Genomic DNA, 23,879 nt, shown 5'->3' with positions numbered 1-23,879 from the left:
CCCAGACCTGCCCATTCTCTTCACAGCTATCAATAAAAAGTGCCAGCCTTGCCCTTCACTGAATTGTTATCCTGTTTTCTTAAAGAAAAGAAATAAAAAAATAAAAAATAAAAATAATTTTTTTTTAAAAAAAAGTGTAACACTTTTTCCTTCCCTGACTGGGATGCTATGAGGATTATATTAAGTAGCGTATAAAATATAGTACAAAGTCCTTAGATGACAGATGTTACGTATTTATGGTATTACATAACTCTACAGCATTGCAAATTCCATTATCAGTTCTCTCAAGCTAAGCTTTTCTGTGATGCTGCCCCAGTCCTGCTTCCCCGTCCCCCAGACAGCCATTCCCCTCAGAAGAAGGCTAATATGGCCACGCTGGGAACATCAAAGGCAGTCATTTGGTGGAGGACTGGTACAGATTACTTGCCACCCACAAAGAAATGTGGAGTAATGGTTACAAAGGAGAGAACCTCAGAATTACAATCTAGTTTCTGCTCTGCTTCCAGGACAGCATGAGTACATTGCTGCTGCTTACTCAGGGTCTGTGGCAAAATAACATTTGAGCACAGTAATTATTGCAATAATTATTGTCAACTGGCAGCTATTAACTTTATCATCAACACATCATTAGCCAGATAGAGTATTTACCAGACTAAATAAATGTCTGTTCTGTCACATATTTGTATTTACTTCACACAAAAAACTGTGCTTAATAAACATCAGTAAGGTTGCAAAGTCAAGTACTCAAAAGTTAGGAAATGCCAGACAGGGCTGCCTGTGTATCCTTAATATACTGTCTTTGTGTACGTTAATTATAATAATGTCTTTGATTACATGATGCTGTATTAATTTTTCCAAAGGGTGGCCTGCTTTGGGATATAGAAAAAAGGTGCTCAAGTAGATGGATGAGAATTTTTCAAAAAAGGGTTAGAACTCTTCAAAACAATTCTGACAGATTTTTTAAACATGTAAAACAATATTTTTATAGTTTGTTCTTTGAAGCATTTGAATCATTTCGCCTGTCTTTGGAGGAAAAAAAAAATAAATAAAAGATGGGGTAGAAAATATTTCAAATGAAATTATCTTAGATAAAATGCTTAAAGGATTACAAAATTAAAAAAAAAAAAAAGTTGAAACTGCATTTTATAATAGAAAGTGTTGGACAAGCATAGCATGAGGCAATACCACCAGCCTCTGCTATAATAACAAGAGGAAAGAAGTTAGCTGTCAATGTTTTCATTTAGTTTTTAAAAATAATTTCTTACATCCAGTGTATCCCCATCCATAAACACTGCAACTGGTCTTCTCTGGAATGGTACATCCAGAAATGGGCAACCGGATTATTTCTACAAAAGTTGTCAATATGGCAGGTCTGAAAAGATAAAGTGAACAATAGACATAAGGAATTTTACTTCGCATTCTATAGTCTACCCTAAAAATGATTTTAAGTGCTATTATAGACCACAGCAGTTAAAAACTGTGCCAATCCTTTACCTTTCTCTTCCTTCTTTGAAGAATATGATGGATTCTTCTACATATTTTTTGTGTTACAGCTGTGAACTGTCAAAAAAATTTCTTGAAACGCTATCACCACTTTTACGCTATTTAACCTGAGTTTTCATCTTCAAAAGTAAGTAATTATGACATTTCATTTGAATATATAGTTTTGTTAATACAGAGAAAGTTTGAAAGCTTATATGTACACAAATATCTTAGTTGCAATCTGCTGCTTATTCTATAAATGAAAAGCATATAGTAGCCAATTTGTGTGTAAAAAAAAAAAAATATATATATATATATATAAATACAAAGCACTGTAAATTAAACTTGGTTATTGGGGAAAAAAGTATTTAGGCACTGTATTTCAGAAGTAACATCTGTTCTAAGTAAAGTGAATAAACATGAATTTTTGCATATATCAAGTGAAATCCATCCACTTAATATATTATTTCTTTATGTGCCCAGCAACAACTGACATGAACATCTTACTGGTAGAAGTTTAACCTTTAGAGATGTCATCTGCAATATCACAACTGTACAGAACTGAATTTGCAATGCTTATTTTGGAAGAATTTCATACAGTAGCTGAAAATCCTGGAATTAGCAATAGTAGCTACTAACCTGCTAAGTTTCAGCAAGACCAAATCTGACCCTGCAGGACCATATACCAGCTGAGAGATATTCAGAACTTGTCTATGCTTCTCCTCTCCCTTTCCTTTGATATTATGGACTCCAAGCCAGGCTTTGTAGTCTTTCAAATCTTTGTACCTAAAGTAGGCAAAGCTGGTTAGAATTTTGCTGAATGTATAACAGAATAACTCAAAAAACTCTGCTTACTATGATTGTACTAGAAGATCTTAACTAACAGTCTTCACTAGAAGTGGATCTACACTGCCAATTGTTATTCCAAAATCAACATGCTCAAATGTATGCTTTTGGTCTAAATTTACTACATAATTTTATTGTTAACCATGACTAAAATGTAATTTTTGTTTCCTACTAGTATCAAAACATTTAGAGGCTTGGAAAGTATGAACCTTGAAACTTTTCAAGATTTGCCTGAGAATTCTATTTTATTGTGTCTAGTTCAACAGAAGCATGGGATTATTTTCATAAATAGGCAATTGTGTAAATCTTACACTTGGAAAACATACCTCTATGTAAAATAAAGTTTTAGCTTAACAATAATAATAACAGAAAATGGCAAGGTCCCACAGGAATTTTTATATCAGGTGAGCAGTGTTAAAGCCAAAAAGGAGTGAAAACTGTTGCATTTAAGTTAAGGAATTGTTGTGCTTTTAAATAACAGAAGATACATATATTTCAATATTGCAAAGCTACAGACTACTGTACCGAGAAGGGAAACACTGTCTTGCTGTTAGAACCCACTCTTCCTTTATCAAAGTACCTCCACAGATATGCTTATTCCTGAAAAATAAAATAAATTATGTTTTGTTTTTTTTTTTTTTTTTTTCTACCTGGACAAAATCTCTAGAGTGTTGCTGTCAGCTTTCATTTATGTATTCCTCAGGTGTAGGGAAAGGTGGCTGAATGACAGCCTGTGAAAACATTTCACTGTCCATTTGCTATGCATTTTGAATACATGTAGTAGCATGACTTTCCAGATTTGCTTCAGTTTGTATAAGCCAGGAGGAAAGAGAAAATCAGTTACTTTATTTATTTAGTGTTTTCACAGATGGATTTATAATAAGAGAGCTATCTTAAAAAATAAAACAAATAAAATAAAATAAAAACAAAACAAAACAAAACAAAATAAAGTGGACTTCTTTGTAATAGGAACTGGACTGAAACATTCAATCAAAACCCCAAACTGCCAACAGATGTAAACAATATTTTTCAAGTAAGTATTATTCAAAGCATTATTCAAAGTATTATTGACCTCAAGGTGGAGAGTTACTATTTGATTACCAGTCCTATGAGATTCCCGTCCCCACATACTTCAGTTGGAAACAATCTGCAATGTATGACATCCTACACATGATTATGGAAAACCTGCAGTATAATATATCAAGTAAAATTAAAACAATTAAACATGAGGTTTTTTTTTCAAAAATAAAGCTGACTTTGGAATGCAGATTAATTAGTTTCCTTCTTTGTGCCTCCAAAATCACATTTATTTTCTACAGCTCTTTGGAAAGTGAATCAAAACTGTCAGCAATTTGGGAGAAGCTTGAAATCTTACAAATTATAAATTCAAATCACACAAATGTTCACAGTTTTACAGGAATTGTTGGAAGAAGTCCAGACTCTAAATACAGTTTAAAGAAAGCAGAATAACACAGATGCTTTGCTGTTTTGTGTTTTTTGATTGTTTGTTTTCATTTTGTTTTGTTGTTGGGGGTCTTTCATTATTATTATTATTATTATTATTATTATTATTATTATTATTATTATTATTATTATTTTATTATTATTTTTGGTTGTATTTTGGTTGAGGAACAGACTGTCTGGTCCAAGAGGCTGGGGTCTACAAAATCTTGATTCTGTCCAGTTTTACTATAAAAATGTCACAAAAAAGGAACATAAATGTGGTTCTTTCATGTATATATCATTATTTATCAATGCAACTTTACAAGATTTCATCATCTGCTTTACCAGACTGACAAGCAGACAGATGAAGGTTACACTTCTTATTTACATGTAGCGCAAAATCCAAAGCTGATTTCCTGGAATGGATGAAATTCCTCCAAATATATTTAAATACACTTGATAACAGAATCTGGATCATATGTATAGGAAAGCATGTCACTGATTAATTTAATTAATTAATTTTATAAGTGGGCATTGATTGCAAATATGCAAGTTTGTAAGCAGCACTAGGACTTTACCATTCAGACACAGCACTTCTATTTTGAGATGTATAGTTAGACTTTTTCAGAATAACAGTTAGCATACAGAATCATTTATGAACCCTCTACGCCTCCAAGAAAAATTCTGGAATCATTAAGATTTTGTTTCAGACAAAAGTCTATCTGCTTCCCTGGTAACAATACAAAATACAAGTACATTTTTTAACCTACATGTTAGACTTATGTAATACTTAAAAATATATTTTGCTTCTGGCGTATTTGAGGAATCCCTTTTTAAAAAAAAAAAAAAAAACAACAAAACACCCCCCAAAAAAACACCTTCAGTCATTTATGAACTCATCTGCTTAATGGAATTCTGTAGCATAGCACAAAACCCAGGGTCAATTTGCTTAACTTTAGCTATTTACATTTTAGGCACTCAGATGCAATTCACCTTTCTTGTCTAAAAGTTCATCAGCCATCAAGGCTGTTTTAAAAACAGTGGCAAGATAAACTTTTCCAGAGTGATTCAGCATTTAAGTCCCTCTATATGTTTATTCAGTCCAGGAATAGAATGATGTTCCTCTAGAAATTTATTTATCGTCCATCTGCTAAACTTTTAGAAAGATATGGACCACTACGATATGAGCCCATGAGATGGGAACATTGACAAGGATGGGGAGGACTCCCAGCATTTCTCTAGCAATGAAGAAATATAGAAATAGACTTTTTGTCTTTTCTTTTGCCCCAAAGTATTAGTTAAAACATGTTTTTAAAAGGGATGACATAAGCTAATGGTAATAAGCTGTACTGTAATCTGTACTAGAAGACCAAAACAAACAAACAAACAAACAAAAAAGATGCTTGAGATCTATTTCCTGCTATCCATTAGTGATTCATACTTCTAGCTGATGAGTTATTAACCAAAGAGTAATGAACACAAGAGGCAGGAATTCTGTGTTCTGGCTTTTACACAGTAGCAAACTAAGATCTGCCATAATGTAATACACATTTCCAGATGTACATGTTAGGGTCTTGATTTACAGAGTGAAAGAAATTTCCTTATAGCTCCTACTTATTTTTTAATACAAAATACATTTCAATTGCATGCAATTTTATGAGCAGAAAGGTAAATTAAGCACGGGTGTATATCCTGAATCCAATACTTTATATCTAAATGCAGTGCTGTTAAAATACTTATATTGACGTGAACCTCAATTTTCTTCTAGCAATCTATAAAATAAACAGCTTAAGGCAGGGTGTTAAGCTAATGACAAAAAGATCTGCAGTAGCCGATCTAAAGAATCCGAAGACTAGAATGCTGTGTATGCTTTAGAAGCTTATATGTGTAAGTTAGCAATAATTAACATATAACTGTTTCATTGATGGTCTGAAAACTATGGAAACACCAGATGTTCCAGGAATGCTGATTTCCTTCTTTTACAGGATTTAACTGCAATCTACAAGTATCCTTACTATGATCAGCTTTTTCTATAGTTCCAAAACAAATATCCTATTAGATGCTTTGTCCTTCTTATCAAAGTGATAATTACCTGTATGTCAAACTAACCACCCATCCTTCGTTAGTTTGAGTTGGGATTCCATTTACAACTCTCAAATGTTTTGTTGAGGCACAAGGAATGACAGTATCTGAAAGCAGGTCCAGAGATCACATTTTACTAAAAACAGCGGTAGGAAACCTGTGCAGTTACACATAAGGACCACAAGAAGGTCAATATTTATCATGGGTAGGGTGTTCTTTCCTGAGCTAATGAAATATGTTTCTAAAGTATCAAAACTACTTCAGTGAAGCTGGTTCACTCTATAGAGATATTTGTAGGGAATATATAATACATATTTTTAAGTTTATTACAACCATTTCCATATTTATAAAGTAAACATTGAAAGTCATTACTATACCTCGCCAATTGCGAGATAGGAAGATGAGAATAAAAAGTATAGTAAAGCTATTCTACATTTGCCTTTTTTTTACAGCGTTTTTTTTTTTTACCAAGCTGTACATTTTGTATCTTTAATTGATCTTTTTCTTCCTTCCCAATCAGAAAGAAATGGCTAGTCTTGTAGAATATAATGCATGCAGTGCACAGTACATCTGCAAACTTACCATCCACACTGGTTGTAGTAGGAGTTGTATCACCTTCACCTAGACAGACACATAAGATGCACACACAATACAGAATTAAAACACATCTAAAACCTGAACATAGTCAAAATAAACAGCAAAATGCATATTGTTAATTTTAATATTTCATGAAGTTTAACATTTCAGTGATTTCATTCTGTAAAAGCACAGTTTGGTCAGGTTAAATAGGATGGAAGAATTTCATACCAATAAAATTGAATAAGAATTAAACATTTTGCAACAGTAGTTTCAAGGATTTCTCATCTTGGCTGAATCTTGAATACATCAGGCTCTCTGAAATGCTCAATTTCCACATTTCATTTAAGCCAAGGCAGAAAAATGAAATTGTCTTTTTTTCTGTAAGTGTACAGGAACAGTAGAAGTCATGTCATTAAACACAGATCAACTTTAAAGAAATTTTCTAATTTCCTTAAAAGTCTTTGAAACTTAAAAAAAAATCCCACTATATGTTGCTATCACAAAGAACTTATCTTTATGAAATTGTATTCCCCAAAATCTGGATTTGTTTTTCCATCTAGTCTAAGTCATGATGAAGTTAAAATAAGGTCGCTTAAATTGTCTTCAAAATTTTTGCCTTCCATAAAGTCTGCAGTGTGGCCTAGTGATATGAGCTAGATATATGGATGTAGTTACTGAAAATTTGTGTGGGCAAAATTTAACCTGTCTTATCTAACTAGATTTCTGTCATTACCCAAATATATAAATGTGTGTAAAGATATATATATATATAAATTTCAACTATATATAGTTAAAATTATGTGTATATATATGCATATGAATATGTATATGTGTATACGTACGTGTATGAATATGTATATGTAAGTATACCTATATATATACACATAGCAAAGTTTGAACAGATCAGTTAAAGTCACCAAGTACACTTGGTAACTGCCAACATTTTGTTCATACTGGTTAAACTGGTTACCAGTACATGAATAAGCTATTAGTAGTTTAACACTAGTCCACACAAGTTGCAATTCTAAAACAGAAATATTCCAGCATTCGAATCCAGTTATCACAATACTAACCATTACCTACAATACAAACATGACAAATATTTTTTGTGAATATTGCCTTAGGAATTGATAGAATTAACTAAGAAAGAGTGAATAAAATTTATATTCAGTCAGTTATTGTTCTTTATCTACATTGACATTTGCACATTTTGTTTACTATTCACATAGATGCCAAAAAAAATCACCTGAGATTTCTAATATCATCTCATAGAAATGCTGCAGTTCAGACTATGAGGAAATGCAGTGAATTACTGCTAGGAATGAATTTAACATTATCCTCAACCTCTAGAGATCACAGACATATTCAAAAGCCTGATTTATCATTTAAATGTTCTCCAAGGATATATACCACTGTGATTTAGAAATAGGAATTAAAGAGAAAAATCTTGAACCTAAATGTGAATTGCACATTTTTTTCAGCATTAATTTATTTTTTCCACCTACCTTCAGTTTATTACTGAATTCTCTATGACTTTTAATTCTATATAGCTGAGCTATTTAGCTTTATAACATGCAACTTTAGAGGAGTGATTTTCTTAATTCTTGCCAGGAGTTGAATTATCCCCAAAACATCCAAAAGCAGGATCTAATCTATATAGCACATGTACACAACATCAAACATATAGCGAGTTATCCTCACTTGATAAACACAGAACACACAAACAGACCATGAAGCTCATGCCACAGAAGATAGCTGTCCCTGGGTTTCTTAAGGCCACAGCCTGCATTCTAACCACTAGACAATTCTTTGTTTCCATCCAGCCCTCATTCAATAGCTAGATCTGCTGGAATATGTTTGACTATTTGTAATAGCCTTTTTATGCTCCTGCTGCATAAATAAGCCCTGAAAACTCCAAACTGGTCAAGGAAAAAGACCCCTTGTTCATACATTGCACAAGCAGCTTCCCTCCATTCCTTCTTAGTCATATGTAATTGATTCTTGATATAATTATACATTTTCTGCTGCCACAAATGACAACAGAAAGGTATACAGTGACACCATGGTTTCACTGAGACCGCACAGTTGACAATGCCTGAGGCATACCAAGTACTCACATCGAGAAATAGGGCAGTAATCCCAGGGAACGAGAGGATCATCTGTGTAACACCAGGGACCATGAAAATCATCATCTGGATTGCGGCAATAGTTTTTCTTCAGTTTACTAACATCTGGTTCTCTAAATATTTGTATATGCCTACAGGGAAAAAAAAATCAAAGTGTTGAAAAGCTTTATACTATAGCCCAGATTTTCAAAGGTTAAATATTGCTTTGCCCCACATTGTAATATTAGCTGATTGAGAAGCCTACAGGTCAGTGTTTAGGGCTGGTTAAAATCAAAATGAAGTTGAGTCACAAATATTCACTGGATCTGTGTCCAACTTTCCTCTGGTTGGTATTTTAAGCAATGAGTGGACTTGCTGGAAGGTTTCTAGATCTCTCTCACTCAAGCTAAAATCCCTGGATACCCTCAGGAGGGATCTTTAAACTGATTAGAAGAGTGTTTATGCTGCATTCAGCAAATATTCAGGCCTGTTCTGGGAACATAGGTTAACTTCTCCCTGCATGTTTACAGTTAACAGAAGGGAGCACTGAATCAGCACAGAAGAAAGCTGAATTTTAGGTAAAGGAAGGACAAATGCAAGAAAGTTAAGCAACTGGAAAAGAAAAAATTGGATGTCTCAAACTACAGTGAAAGGCGACCTAAGCTGCAAACCCACATGAAGCATTTAACTAAAGGTGAAAGTCTGAGGTGACAATCTGAAGCAGAGAAAGATGTTTATTTCTGGACTTTCAGACAGGAGCGTACACGTTTCTTAAGTTACAGTTGTGCTTCCCTCATAGTTAATAACTGACCATGCAAGTTGCTTCTAGCACACCCAAAACCAGAGTAACTGCTGAAGTGCAACAAATACCTCCCCAAGGAAGTTCCCAGATAAAAAATTAGTGACAGTAAGAGAAGAAAGGCTGATCTGTCCTCAAGATGACGTGAATGCAATTGCATCAGGCATCCAGTTGATACAAGGTTAAAGCTAACTCATTCACAGCTAACTGAAGAATTCGCTGAGCTCTCAGAAGGCCTGACCTTAAACCTCTGCCTTCCTTAGACGGACAGTAGACTGGAATACATATGCTGTCTCTGACTCTGTGTAGGGGAAACCACACATAGTCCAGCTGGTGATTCTAGACAATGCCACTGAAATCTGCCTTCTGTAATACAGCTTCTCTGGAGACTGACTTACTGATTTACTTTGTTCCTGTTACTCCTGAAATTTATTAATCTACCCTACTGAACAAACAGAGACAACACTGATGATCCTAGCATGATTGAAAAATCTTAGAAACTCACAGCTCCTTTTGTACTTTCTGCTGATTCATTTTTACCTGAACAAGTAAAGCAAAAAAACTTGATATTTTCACTACTTGAAAAAGAAACCAAAGCAACAAAACACAATAGAAACTGCAATTTACTTTAATTGCATTTGATGTCAATGTCATTAGATCATAGACCCGTGATTCAATTTCAGTTTGCATGGGACCACAGGAGGTTTCAAGTCCAAGTCATGCTTGAAGCAAGATGAGCTAAGAGAACAGATCAAGTTGTGTGGGAATTTACGTTGTTCAGAACTTTGAAAAAGGCAAATATAAATATTAAGCAAATGTAACAACCATTTCCTGCTTTATTTCTTATCGTCTCACAGACAAAAAACACCACCACCACCACCAACAAAAAACATTCAAGGACAAAGATGGGGCAAACCAGACCAGTAAACTAAACACTAAGTAAAATGCTGAAGCCTGCAATTAGTGGTTAGTCTGAATAAACACGTTGTGTAATATATTTGAACACTGAAAGATAAGAGAGAAGAGAGAAGAGAGAAGAAGAGAAGAGAGGAGAGGAGAGGAGAGGAGAGGAGAGGAGAGGAGAGGAGAGGAGAGGAGAGGAGAGGGAGAGGAGAGGAGAGGAGAGGAGAGGAGAGGAGGAGGAGGAGGGAGAGGAGAGGAGAGGAGAGGAGAGGAGAGGAGAGGAGAGGAGAGGAGAGGAGAGGAGAGGAGAGGAGAGGAGAGGAGAGGAGAGGAGAGGAGAGGAGAGGAGAGGGGAGAGAGGAGAGGAGAGAGAGAGGAGAGGAGAGAAGAGAGAGAGAAGAGAAGAGAGAGAGAAGAGAGAGAGAGAAGAGAGAGAGAAGAGAAGAGAGAGAAGAGAGAGAAGAGAAGAGAAGAGAAGAGAAGAGAAGAGAAGAGAAGAGAAGAGAAGAGAAGAGAAGAGAAGAGAAGAGAAGAGAAGAGAGAAAAATTGCTATGATCTCCAGGGTATAAGGGTCTATGTTAGAATCACTGCAGAAGAAAGAGATGCCATCTGGAGGTAGTATTTATTCAGGACTCACTGAACCATCTCTGTCTATTTCGTATGCACTCACCTACGTAAGTCTTCAATATTCTTGTCCCACGTGGAGCAAGTTAGCCCAAATCTTGTCTTGGATAGATTTCCCATGTAACTCTTGCCATTGCCACGATAACAATCTGAATAAGACATGTTGAGACAAAGAAAAATGGAGGGTGATTGTGCAACACTGAAGAGAAAACTCTTCCTTTCCATCAGTAACCCAAATAATTAAAAACAAGTTTTGTATTTAGCAAAGACTATATGATATAAATGAGGCAGCAATATAAATCAAATCATAATGAAAATGAGAAAAAAAATGAGAAAGTTTTCAAATTTAGATACATAATCCCCTGCTTGAGACCTTCATTCTCAGCACAGTAGCATTTTTGTCTTACTGAGATAAACTGGGTCAATTTATTTCATAAATAGTTACTTTATGGTTGATTTAGAATGGTCACACCAAATATTCTAAAAGTTGTCAGGAACTTTTTTATACAAACCGCCATCCTTCCTCTTCCCTCCCCCAAGACAGACTCTCTGCCAGCCTACCTTCAACAGCCTAACTACATGCAGACTCTGGATACTGGTTACATTTTAAAATTCTTGATTTAAGTTCTATTTTGGCAAAATCAAAAAAATCAACATGACTTTAATTTTAATGTAATTCGAAAACTTGCCTGTTCACTCTAGTAGAAGTCATGTTTAATTCATGCTTTTATCACAAGCCTTTTTGAGACTTTTCAAGAGGATTATTTAAAATGATTATTACTCTAAAGACTTTTTGTATAAAGCATTTCATTTCATATTCATCAGTAGTTTTACTTTTTGATAATTGATACATTAATTAAAAAAAAAAGTCAAAATGTAATCCTTGCTCTGACACAGATCTTGTAACTGCAAGTCTTTATGTCTTAAGAGATAAATTAGCTAAAATTTATAGATGAAGATCTTATACACTGAAGTTGGGTAATAGGTTGCAATAGGTTGCAGGTCTGAGCCTCAGTTTATGGTATGATTGACATAAGTTCTCAGCGGGCAGTAATACTCCCTAGAGTGATACCAAGACCAAGACTTAGGAATGACTCTAGGGAGTGTCTGTGGACTTTACAGACAGAGGTAATAATTTAAAGAGGAAAGGGAAGTCCTATGTGTTTTTTTTCAGTTTAAATCCTTTTAGTCAAGGGGATATATGAAAAAATAAATAGACCACATTTGGTGGCCTCATTTGCAGTTACAGAAAGACTGTAAACCAAGAAATTGTGGGAAATAACTCAGTTTTGGGAAAGGCCTTTCAAATTAAGAAAGGTAGCAGAGTGCAGATTCACCTTGTCTAAAAATCAGATCCCATAGTAAATCTTTACTTCAGCTTTTCTTGCTGGAATTAACACATGAACTGAGAAAGGAATCTCATTTACACCATGATGAATCCCAACTATGCAAATAACACAAAAGCAGAACTACACAGGTGTAATGCAGATGTACTGAGATCAGCTTCTTCAGTTTGCATGCCTGCCTATCTGCTATTTGGAAGAGTACAGCATTCACTTAAAATCACGTTATCACCTTTCCCTCTGTTACCTTGTTCATTTGATACATCACACTTAGGAATCTGGGAGCAATAACCAATCCGGATGTTTGGGTCAGTAGTAAAACACCAGGGTGATTCAGATCCATCTGGATTTCGGCAGTAGTTCTCCCTCAAATCCCTATAAAAATAAATATGTTAGCTCACAGCATGGAACACCTAAAACCACTGATGCATTCTATTGCTTTTTATTATGAATTAGTAATAATATAGGCTCCTTAAGGTCTATGTGTTACTGATCATTGTCAGGTGCAGGGAGGTGAGGAGCCAGTAAGAACACAGTGTCCAGAAAATATTGTAATTGTAATGAGAATGTGGTTATGGGAATTCATTTTTAGTGGACTTGTGTTTTGACTGGCTATAAGATTTCATTTGAAGATTAATAATATTTTCAATATAGTTTATTTTCATTCAGGATTCTCCATCAAAATTTGCATGCAAGCTGACATTGAATACACCTGCAATCCATTACAAGTGCTTTTAAATACAAACATTACCACAGTGCTTAAAATTCCCTGTACTTGAATGGTTCTGCTGAGCTTAGAGAAACAAAGTCCTAAAGGTTGTCAGTGATTCATTTAAGAAACTGAATCTTGGAATATGAAAAAATGTATGTTGAAATTCTATACAGCTGTTACATTTAAAATAAAAGTTGGCCACAAGGGAACATCTTAAATGTGTCTTGCAGCTTGAATTAAATAGTCAAACCTCTTAAATGTAACTTTTATTTTCCGATCTCCTGACAGTTGTTGCCATGTTCTGTGCAATGCTGTATTTCACTGCATTTTTCCATCTGCAACACTTACTGATAATAGACTATGGAAAGAATTGTCCTAGTGCTGTAATTCTTCCTCTGTGTTTTGAACATTCATACAAGTGGTTTTATTGATTTAACTCAAGATATTGGCCTAAACAGCCACTATGCTCTCAAGTATAGGCTGAATAAAAAGGTCTAATATTGGCAGCCACTCTACACTGCTAGGGAAATTGTTAAAACCTTTGTGGGTTTTAACCTTTAGGGCCTAATCCTGCAGCAGTGTTGTATAGGTACAGCACAAAATGATTTAAGCAATGATTGATTGTCTGAGAAACACCTGTGGGATTGGGCTCAAGCACTAATTTATGGGTAAGTTCAGGATGGTCTTGAGACTGACAGAGGAGGTTTAGTGTCAGTCCAATTTTCTAACAGAATGATTATTGTCATGTTTTCATATTTACTGTGCACAATATTAGTTTTGCTTAAACAAACTACTGTTAAAGAGTGAATCTGAGCTGAAACTGGAATCTTTTCTTTACTTTGCAAGATCCACACCATTGAATCCCAGCACAAGTCCAGATTAATATTTAGCTGTCAATAAAGATATTTCACGTAAACTGAGCTTTAAGTCCATGCTGGTTGGCTTGGTTTCCTCTACACTCATTAGAAGAAGCACTGAACAAGTGTGATTAAGGTAACTGCTTAAAATAAGTAGATAATTCATATGCTAGAAATGTATCTCACTTTTTGGTAACTGTACAAAAAGTTTAGATGAACCGTGGTCCTTCAGGTAAAATCAGGCCTATTCGTGTAAATACATTTAGTTAGGAGACAGAAAAATGATTAAACCCACAGAAAATAAAAGAAGTATCATCAAATATTATAAATGTCAAGTATTGCCAGTGAGATTATATTCAGGTAACATTTAGGGCACGTTAAGTTAAATTCAGTAACCAAGCTGCAAACAAGTACTTATCTCCATGAAAGAAAAACAATAGTAATGTACAAGCACTGCTGGGATTCAGGTTCCACCCTGGGAAACATCTATACACTTCACAATCAATTAAACACAAGCTTGATGATAAATAAACAAATATACAAATAAAATAACAAATAAACAAACAAAACTACATTTTCACACAAATGCATTTAGAAACTACAGTTTCACACAAAATCATTTAGAAACAGTATTTTGGTATAGGAAGAATTGATCTTCCCATATTCAAAAGTTTTCTAGTAAGCAAAGTAAATTCATCCCACTGCAGAGTGAGGGACAGGGTTCCCACAGCCTACTTTGGTGGCATGAAGTTTAAAAACAACAAGAACTGCTCTTTGCCTACAGCAGTAACACCTGCCTGTGTCTACTCACTTGCACTTGAAGTTCTCAGGAGTGATGTTGTGCAGGTGAGGAAACTGAGAGTCCCACCTTTGGCACTGGATTCCACTCCATATGGTGTTGACTGTGCCGCGGTAGCCCTCACCCTGCCCCTGGATGCACGTTGTTGTCTCAGCCACTGCCTCTGTGCTGTTCATGATACCTGCATCTGCAGAAGAGGTGCTGTTTTATTTTCTTAGGATTGAGACTGGTTCAAGGTGTTAGGTTTGTACTCTGCATTGCAGGTCAGATTGTGGGAACTGGAGTTCTTTGGTGATATTGCCACTCTGATGCCTTTTACAGAATAATTATCTCCTCTTCCCATTGGCAACATCCATGAGATCAAAATGGGTATTGGGCCTTATGCTAGTTTATCCGCCTGTAGGCCAAGACTCTAAAAACTGTGTAACATTTAAGAGCTTTTCTTAGATAGTTGGCCCATTTATATAACATTGAAAGTCAAACAATTTTCTTAGTTATTGTTTTCAGTTAAGCAAATATTTTCTCATTTGCTTAGCTTTGCACACTGAGTGACCACCCATGTGTGCACTGCTAAACCATTTAAAATATGTTTGCAGGATGAGAAGAAACTAACTGTTTTTCTCCATAGAATTCCCAAAATATCAAATCACAGACTAAAAAATAAATAAATAAAAAAGAGGAAAAAAAATCTTATTCTTATTGTAAAGTAATGTGCTAAATCCTCCCCGAAGCTTCTCTTTTTGTATCTCATATACTTAGAGAAAAAAAAAAAAAAAGAGAGGAAAAAAAAAAGCCTTGTTTTTAGAAATCAAATATCATTATTCTCTAAAGAGAGACAAACGTTTTAAAAACCAAGATGACTTATTCACATAACTTGAAAGTCTGTTATTATTTCTTATGCAATTTTCATAATTGGAAATTAATGGCAGAGATGTTGCATCAGATATATACAAAGTAGTACAAAACTAAATATACTACAGTAAAAACAGTGCAACTACAATGTCCCCAAAAGCTTCCAACACAATATTTTTTTTAAGTAACTGTCCATCTGTTGGTAATTGCTATTGTTCACAAGACTAAACCTATTAATTATCCTAAAAGTATTGTTGTCAGCAGTAAGTATGTTAATAAAGTTTTCAAATTACTTTTCTGCAAATAGTCCGGTGATTAGAACAATATTCATGTGTTTTACTCATAATATATTTCATGCCTGGTACTTCAGCCAGTTCTGTGAACTTGTGGAGAATATGGTTCTCAAGGAAACCAAATGTCATAACAGATGGGTTTGGTTGATTTGCTGTCTAATCCTCTATGTTAAAGATCACTTTTCTGTCAGATGATAACATCAGGTTCTGAAGTTGAATTATACATTTCTCCATGCTGGAAAAAAATTCCCCTTTTCTCTTCATCTGGTTGATGTTTTTACATCAGAGTTTCATGGTCAAATTTATTTCCTGTCCTTCCATCCCAAGGCAATTTGTCTGCAAAAGTTGTCCTGTTTCAATGGGATTATGAATTCTAAGCTCATCCCAAAATGAAAAAGACCTTGCTCTGCAAGCATCCCAAGCAGGCTTCTGGAAGCTGATAAATTTACTCTTTTTGATGGGGTCATCAAAAAGACTTGTAGCTATTAACTATATTTTAAATAATTATTATTCATTTTATACATAATTGGACAACAACAATAAAAAGACAAAATTGTACATCTAATAGAAATACGCAGCTGCATTTCAGCTTTCCACCATTACTAACATACAAAAATAAATTGAAAGCATATTCCAAAAGAGCTCTTAAACTGATTAGATTGAAGATCACTACACCACATTCAAATACATATTTGTCTTTTCAAAAATATATGAAAATATATAAGAAATATATGAAAATATAAAAGATCTATAAATGTATATATATATAAAGGAAAGAAACATAGTGTACAATTTGGAATAAGAAAGAATCAGCCACCATTATAAATTTCAGCATACAGAAGACATCCTGGCTGCATAATATTTCCAAAGTAAATTAATAAATTGCAACTATACAACTTTAGCAAAAAAGACTTGTAGTATTACTATTACCAGTAATTATGCATAAATATTCAACTTAATACAAGTTTATCTTATACAAAATAAGCTCTATACAAAGACCTGACATACTCAGGAAGTTAATATTTCAATTGTAATTTTATAATTCAATAGAGTAGCACATCTACTCCTTATCCATGATGTGGAAAAAGTAATTAGATTGTTTTTTACATATTTTTGTTCTTTTTTTTTTTTAATCACATGAAAAATGAAATGAAAAAAATAAAATAAAATAAAATAAAATAAAATAAAATAAAATAAAATAAAATAAAATAAATAATACACCAATTGATTTTAGAAGGGTCACATTATTTTGTAAAGAATTCCTTCTTCTTACATACCTAAAGGTACAAAGCTCATCATCAAACTTTTCACTACATGTCCTGAGAGTGAACTCTATCTGTAGATCATATATTACATTAATTTGCTTGTGTTAAAATGTTCTCATTAAAGGAACTTCTAACCAAATTTTCCCATTATTATGAATACTTACACAGCCAAGTCACTACTGGAAAGCCTTACATAATGATGGCTAAGAGAGAAATTTTTTCTGAATCTGCAAATGAGGTTTAACAAAAGCAAGTATAGAGTCCTGCACCTGGGAAGGAACAACCACATGTATCAGTACAGGCTGGGGGATGACCTGCTGGGGAGGAGCTCTGTGGAGAAGGACCTGGGGGTCCTGATGGACGACAGGTTGGCCATGAGCCAGCAGTGCACCCTGGTGGCCAAGAAGGCCAATGGGATCCTGGCGTGCATAAAAAGAAGCATAGCCAGCAGGTCAAGGGAGGAGATCCTCCCCCTCTACTCTGCCCTGGTCAGGCCTCACCTGGAGTACTGTGTCTAGTTCTGGGCTCCCCAGTACAAAAAAAGACAGGGATCTCCTGGAAAGAGTCCAGCAGAGAGCCACAAAGATGATACAGGGCTTGGAGCATCTCCCCTGTGAGGAAAGGCTGAGAGACCTGGGTCTGTTCAGCCTGGAGAAAAGAAGACTGAGAGGGGATCTTATCAATGTTCATAAATACCTAAATTGTGGGAGACAAAGGGATATGGCCAACCTCTTTTCAGTAGTGTGTGAGGACAGGTCAAGGAGCAATGGCCACAAAATGGATGACAGGAAGTTCCGCACCAACATGTGAAAGAACTTCTTCACGGTGAGGGTGACAGAGTACTGGAACAGGCTGCCCAGGAAGGTTGTGGAGTCTTTTTCTCTGGAGAAATTCAAGACCCATCTGGATGCCTACCTGGGCAACTTTCTCTAGGGAACCCACTTTGGCAGGGGGGTTGGACCCGATGATCTCTCGAGGTCCCTTCCAACCCCTACGATTCTGTGATTCTGTGATTAGCTACTGCCACTTTGTGGCACCTCTCAATGAGAATTCTAGTGTTAAAAGGATCATTAAAATATTTTTATTTGAATTAATAAAGCAATCCTATCATTCCAAAATGTTTACAGGACTCTCCCTGAATTCTTCTTACTATACCTGCATTTCTTACAAATGCCTACATTTCAAACATGAAAAATGAGACCTAAAAATGTTACCGAAATATAATTCTAAAATGTAATTCTGAAATTCTCAGGGCTTGTGCCCTCAGAAACGACCTCTCCCAGTCCAGTTCTTGAGTCTCAGCAAGCTCAGAAAAAAGTTCAACAAATTCAGCTGGTTATTACCACAACGAGGAACTATGGGAATGATCTTTGTTCATGGGAACAAAGAGTAAGCTGGACACACACAGTGGCGTACTTGAGGAGCAATGACTGCCTTAGTAGGCATTACAGAGGTGTTCTGCAGACCATAAGGCAGTTGCCAAACTTTAAGAAATGCCCAGGTTGTCTAAGTCTACAACTTATAGTCGTCTTCATAAATAGTCGTCTAAATAGTCGTCTTCACTCAGTAGTGGTCTTGTCCTTGAGGTGAATTACTCCTGTCACCCACACAACCAAGTACAATAATTCCAAGCCTACATACCAGGTATGCAGAGTACTGATGAAAGAGAGTCCTACTTCTGAAAGCACACTCAGCAGCTCTCTTAGAAGATGGACACAAGATAATGCCAAAATCAGTAAGGAATCCCATCTTCATCCTAGAAATTCCTCTAAAGTATAAATAAAGACCTGCAACTCTGAGGGCTTGTTTCAGGGAGAAAACTATTATGAATTAAGTTAGAAAATGAATTTAAATTCAATAAGCTATCCTTGCTATCTAAGCAGGTACTTTAATTTCATGTTAGAAGTACCTTTTTGGTTCCAGCCTTCCAAACTGAGAAAAAAAAATACTTTTAAAGGAAGATCACACACACAAAAAATCGTCTTATAAAAGACTGCTATTTAAGATTTATTGATTGCCGCTTCTTATTGCTGTAGAAAACTTCATTATGAACAGAATAATGTTAATTTTCAGCAGCATTTTGCTACTTTTGAACTTTGATACAATTATTTTTAAATTCTGCAAGACTCAAATTAGCTGTGTAATTCAGACACCTGCTTAAGGATTTCTTGTTAGTAGTATTTTTACTTTCACATGTTCATGCTGAGGTCCCCAACCAAAATATAATAATGTAAAAGTATCCTTTTTCCATAAAGCCTTCCTTATCTTGATAACTCAAATCAAATAACTATTAATAATGGACAGCTCATGTATTCAAAGATGCTTGAATAGAGAGATGAAACATTATTCAGAGCTTCATGTGTAAAGCCACAGACAGTCTTCTCAGTACTGGTTCTCACAGTAATGCCAGCATGAGGGAATCAGCAGGGGCCTTGAGTCATTCTACAGCTGAAGCAACCAGCCAGGGTACTATTTCTGTCTTTAACCCCAATAATCCAGAAGTAAATCCTGCAAAAATTAGGTCAATAGATAAACTCCTACCAACTTAAAAGAAGGCAGGGATTTTGCTGGACTAATACTGTTCTTTCATGGTAATACTATCTAAGTATTTTTGGACAAGACATGGTTTGAAAAGAAACATAGTTCTAAATGATTTAACTGGGGAAAAAAAAATCTACAATTGCTTATCTTGTTGCACTATTTTCTTAGTGCTTCGCTCAACAATAGGAAAATGTATTTCATTTATAAAGAAAGATCATAAAATGTAGATTTCAAAAGAGGTGATTAAACCAATGAAGAAACTGTTTTGAACACAAGATCCTCTTTAAACACAATCAATGCCATTCTGCACGTCAATGAGAAACTCCATTGACTTTCAGAGTATGAGCTACATGCTTAGTTACATGGCTTCCAGGCATCCGTACCTCAGGCTATTCAATATACAGTGCTGGATAATACCAGTGTGGCAGTTCTTTTCTTTCCGTGTTTCTTTCAGTGCAAATACTCATATATTCACGTATGTATGACATTTTTCTCACAGTATAGAAAACATGGAAAAAAGATAAAAACAGAAAACAAAACAAAACAACAACAACAACAAAACACTGATCCTGAAGCATTAAAGAGAAAGGGTTTGGTCTGGATTTGTATTGTTTCAGTGAGAACACAAGAGAAGGTGAAGAAATAAATTAGACCCAAGCTGAAGAATCACAGTACTGAAGAATACGTTGTCACCTAACCTTTCTGGGTTGTTCCAATATCTACAACTAAGCTTTAAATACAGTTTTGGTTTTAATCCATTCAAAACCTTGATCTGGATTCAGATTTTCACAGTTAAAACTTCTCTGCAGGTTCGGAGGAGCTTTTAAATCTCACTTTCAAAACTCTCATAGAAATAACTAAAAGAATCTCAGAAAGACTCTCTTTGAGGAAACATAGAATAAAGCAACGGAATATGCAATGAATGCTACAGCTCTGCTATGTTTCCATGTAAAGCAAGGTGGAAGGTAATACTTTATCTACTACTAAACACCAGTCTCTTCTCACTCACTCTGTTCCATAAACATCTTTATCTTACATAAATATTATGTTTAAACTGAGTGGCACATTTATTTGTTTACATACTGTGATTGAACAAATAACTCGTTTATCAGAACTTCACATTCAAGTGGGCAGTTTAAATATCTGTTTTAAAAAGATGAGTAATCTAATATTGGTGATTTTTTTGGCCTTCCCAAAAGTTGTAGATACACTGCAATGTTTAATTTTACACTCAGATTCTCACTTCGCTGTTTTATTACTTGCTTTCCATCAAACTCAGGCCGTTATTGAATTATCTCAGGGAATTTAGGTCTCCAGTCACCCATGCCTATTGCCTAGGAGCAAAAACTAAATCCATAATAAAATCAGCTGGGTTGGCTGGAAATCAGGTAAGCAGCAACTAAACACTGTCCTTAACATAATAATTACATGTAGCTCTGCATCTTTCAAATGACTGACAAATGTAGCTTCCTCATTTGTGGGCCTTAGTACCTCTCTGTTTTATAGTTCATCCATAGAAATATGGCTTTCTTTTTTTTTTTTTAAAAAAAAAAAAAAAAAAAAAAAAAAAAGAAGTATTAGCTACCCTAGCTACCCACTCCTTTCTTCCCTGTAGTCCATATCCTCATTCATGGCAAAATAATAGCCATTTTCTTTTTTCAAATTTGCTGTTATTGCTTCCATTTCTTCATTTCATCCTACACTTCTTATTGCTATTATAGTTGTCTTTTTATCCTCTCTTCTAACTAAAAATTGTCTCAAGCCAAAACCACAGACACATATGTGAGCAACTTCAAACCAATCCTGGGGTCCCTGAAGGCTTAATCCAGATCCAATTTTTGCAGCTTGAGCCATCTCTAATCCCTAATTGATCCTGTCATCTCTTTCTCACAGCCCTGGCTGTAAGCCACCATGTTTTATGCTGCCTTCTGTGCTTGGAAATAAAGTTACAATGCCCTCCTGTCTCTTCAGTCTTAAAAACATATTTATTTTATGAATGCTTCCTTCCACTGACTTTTTTTGCCTAAAATTTTGTATATGAGCTGTTGTCAGCATTTTGGCTATAGAGCATACTAGCACTCATGACATGTAACTAAAGCCACAAGCAGCATGCTGCCGTGTGGTCACTCCCCCAAAGAGAGGACACCTACGTTTTTGTACGTTGTCCAAGGCCTTGGATTTGCAGAGCACTTTTTTTTAATTAGTATTTCTTGTAAAATATATAAACAGTCCTCAACATAGGAATTAAAAACCTGTGTGAGAATCCAAACCACAAAACTATAAAGACATATAACTCATGATGTTCTCTTTTTAGTGTACTGAAATTGCACACAGACACAGCTTCAGAAAATGGAGCAGCCACTGAAACCCAGAATGGTCTAGTGTTTTGGGCTCCCTGCTAGGTGGCGGGAAAACAGTTTTTCTATGTGCCTCAAGAAAGACAGAAAACTCAAAACGGGGCACTGATATTTTGCCTTGACTTTCCAGTCACCGAGCTGCTGATATAACTGTAATATCTGCAATTAATTCCTTCTTTTGTTTATAAAAGCAGTGGGCAGCACTGCTTTTTGTGTAGAGGGCAATGTCATAAGCTAAACATCCTTTGAAAATATCAACACTTTTGAGATCATTACTTCTGTACTCTTCCCCATATAAATTTCTTCAGTAATTTCCAAAGATCTAGTTTTCTGCAGTGAAAATACTGCAGTATTAACTGAAGTGAAATTGCATGTGAAATTTCCACTAATCTTAATATACTTTCTAGCTGAAGATTAAAGAAAGAATTTACATTTAATGTTATGAACTTATGCCTAGAAATGAGATAAAAAGTTTTCATCACATTGTTGATTTATATTTTTCATTTAAATTTGGTGATGCTGGTATTGGAATTATATTTTCTTCAGAACTATGATATAATTGTGATTTATGCAGAAAAAAGTAACATTACAGTAGTTTGCTCTCCCACCCAATGATTTTATAAAACTTAGTTCAAGCTGTAAATACTAAGAGCTACATGGACTGTAAGCTTGCGTGACCAGCAAAGCCAGATGTGAATCCTCAGAACACTGACACATCAGCTCAGGAAATGCCAAAGGATAAAGGTTTATAAAAGTTGCATTTGTGAAACAGTCAGCTGTAACTTAGGAATATTTTTATTTTCGTAATAAAATCACATCTACCACAGGAAAAGAATAAATCTATTAGACCACGTATGATTCATGTATTATCTAATATTTAGAGAAATGTGGGAAGCTCAGCTTTGTTAAAAGAAAAATAACTTTAATGAAAGACAATTCAGTTACAGAGTTAAACAAGATTGCGTTCATAATGTAAAAAGGCTGGATGTAAATGTTCAGAGAATCAAAAACTCTAGATATGATTGCATGAATCAGTATTGTAGTTCACAGACAAGATTTTCAAGATGGATGGACTTAATGGGTGCCTGATACAAAACAAGTATTGGTGTCCTGTTAAGTTTCCTCAGTCTCTGTAGGGTCTGATTACTGACATTATCCAAAGTGGCAAATTATTATCACTTTTCCACGATGGAATAATTTTACTAATTTTAACTAATTTGTACTGGATTTACAATGATTTATGAGAGTGCAGAATAAATTCACTTACTCCCTGCCAGGGAGTACATTAAGAGTGTTCATACTCAACCTTTGCATTTTAGGCAGTTGACTGACTGACAAGAAGTAACTGACACCCCAAGACATTGCACTGTCCCAAACCAAGAGCAAGCGAGGAGACAATACTCTGAATGATGGATTGGGGAAGTACAAGACAAGGTATAATCTGGTTTGTTAAGAATTCCAAAGTAAAGACAGAGAATCCCTTGCTTCCACTTTTAGTTAGCCACTGCTCACTGCTCATGCCAGAGCCATTCCCTTCTCTCTCTCTCTCCCCAGTGTATACTTATAGGCTGATGTACTGAATGCCTTCTTTGCCTCAGTCTTTACCAGCAAGAGTGGCTTTCAGGAATCCCAGGTCCCAGAGACCAGGCTGAGTGGCTGGAGCAAAGAAGATGTACCCTTGGAGGAAAACGATCAGGTCAGGGAATACTTGCACAAACTGTACATTCAGAAGTCCATGTGCCCTGATGAGATGAATCCACAAGTTCTCAGTGAGCTGGCAGATGTGATTGTGAGACCATTTTCTATAGTCTTTTGTCAACTGGGAAAAGTGCCTGAAGACTGGTAAAAGCAAATGTCACTCATCTTTAAAAATGGCAAGAAGGAGGACCCAGGGAACTACATGCTGGTCAGCCTCACCCCAGTCCCTGGGAAGATGTTGGAACAGCTAATCCTGAAAACCATTTCCAAGCACATGATGGAGAAGAAAATCATTATC

At 35.3% G+C, this 23,879-nt stretch overlaps 1 protein-coding gene across 8 annotated transcripts in view; it reads right to left on the bottom strand.

Moving 5' to 3' along the window:
• HGF (hepatocyte growth factor) overlaps positions 1-23,879 on the bottom strand; it is a 64,906-nt gene that overhangs the window by 7,725 nt on the left and 33,302 nt on the right. For 6 of the 8 annotated variants that reach the window (XR_005817141.1, XM_040548434.1, XM_040548447.1 and 3 more), the window contains 9 exons: positions 14,588-14,762; positions 12,455-12,582; positions 10,911-11,013; positions 8,550-8,689; positions 6,436-6,474; positions 5,864-5,960; positions 2,854-2,928; positions 2,122-2,268; positions 1,266-1,372 (listed from right to left, as the gene is read on the bottom strand). Coding sequence is in view for 7 of the 8 variants with exons in the window: in XM_040548434.1 (XP_040404368.1) it covers positions 1,266-1,372; positions 2,122-2,268; positions 2,854-2,928; positions 5,864-5,960; positions 6,436-6,474; positions 8,550-8,689; positions 10,911-11,013; positions 12,455-12,582; positions 14,588-14,762 (1,011 nt within the window). In the remaining variant the exon portion in view is untranslated. The remainder of the gene's footprint in view (positions 1-1,265; positions 1,373-2,121; positions 2,269-2,853; positions 2,929-5,863; positions 5,961-6,435; positions 6,475-8,549; positions 8,690-10,910; positions 11,014-12,454; positions 12,583-14,587; positions 14,763-23,879) is intronic. The other 2 variants (XM_040548481.1, XM_040548482.1) reach the window with 1 other exon arrangement.

The sequence above is a fragment of the Cygnus olor genome, chromosome 1, assembly GCF_009769625.2.
Source record: "Cygnus olor isolate bCygOlo1 chromosome 1, bCygOlo1.pri.v2, whole genome shotgun sequence".
NCBI classification, from domain to species: Eukaryota; Metazoa; Chordata; class Aves; order Anseriformes; family Anatidae; genus Cygnus; species Cygnus olor.
The sequence above is the reverse complement of the archived record's forward strand: the minus strand, read 5'-3'. Positions and strand labels throughout refer to the sequence as shown.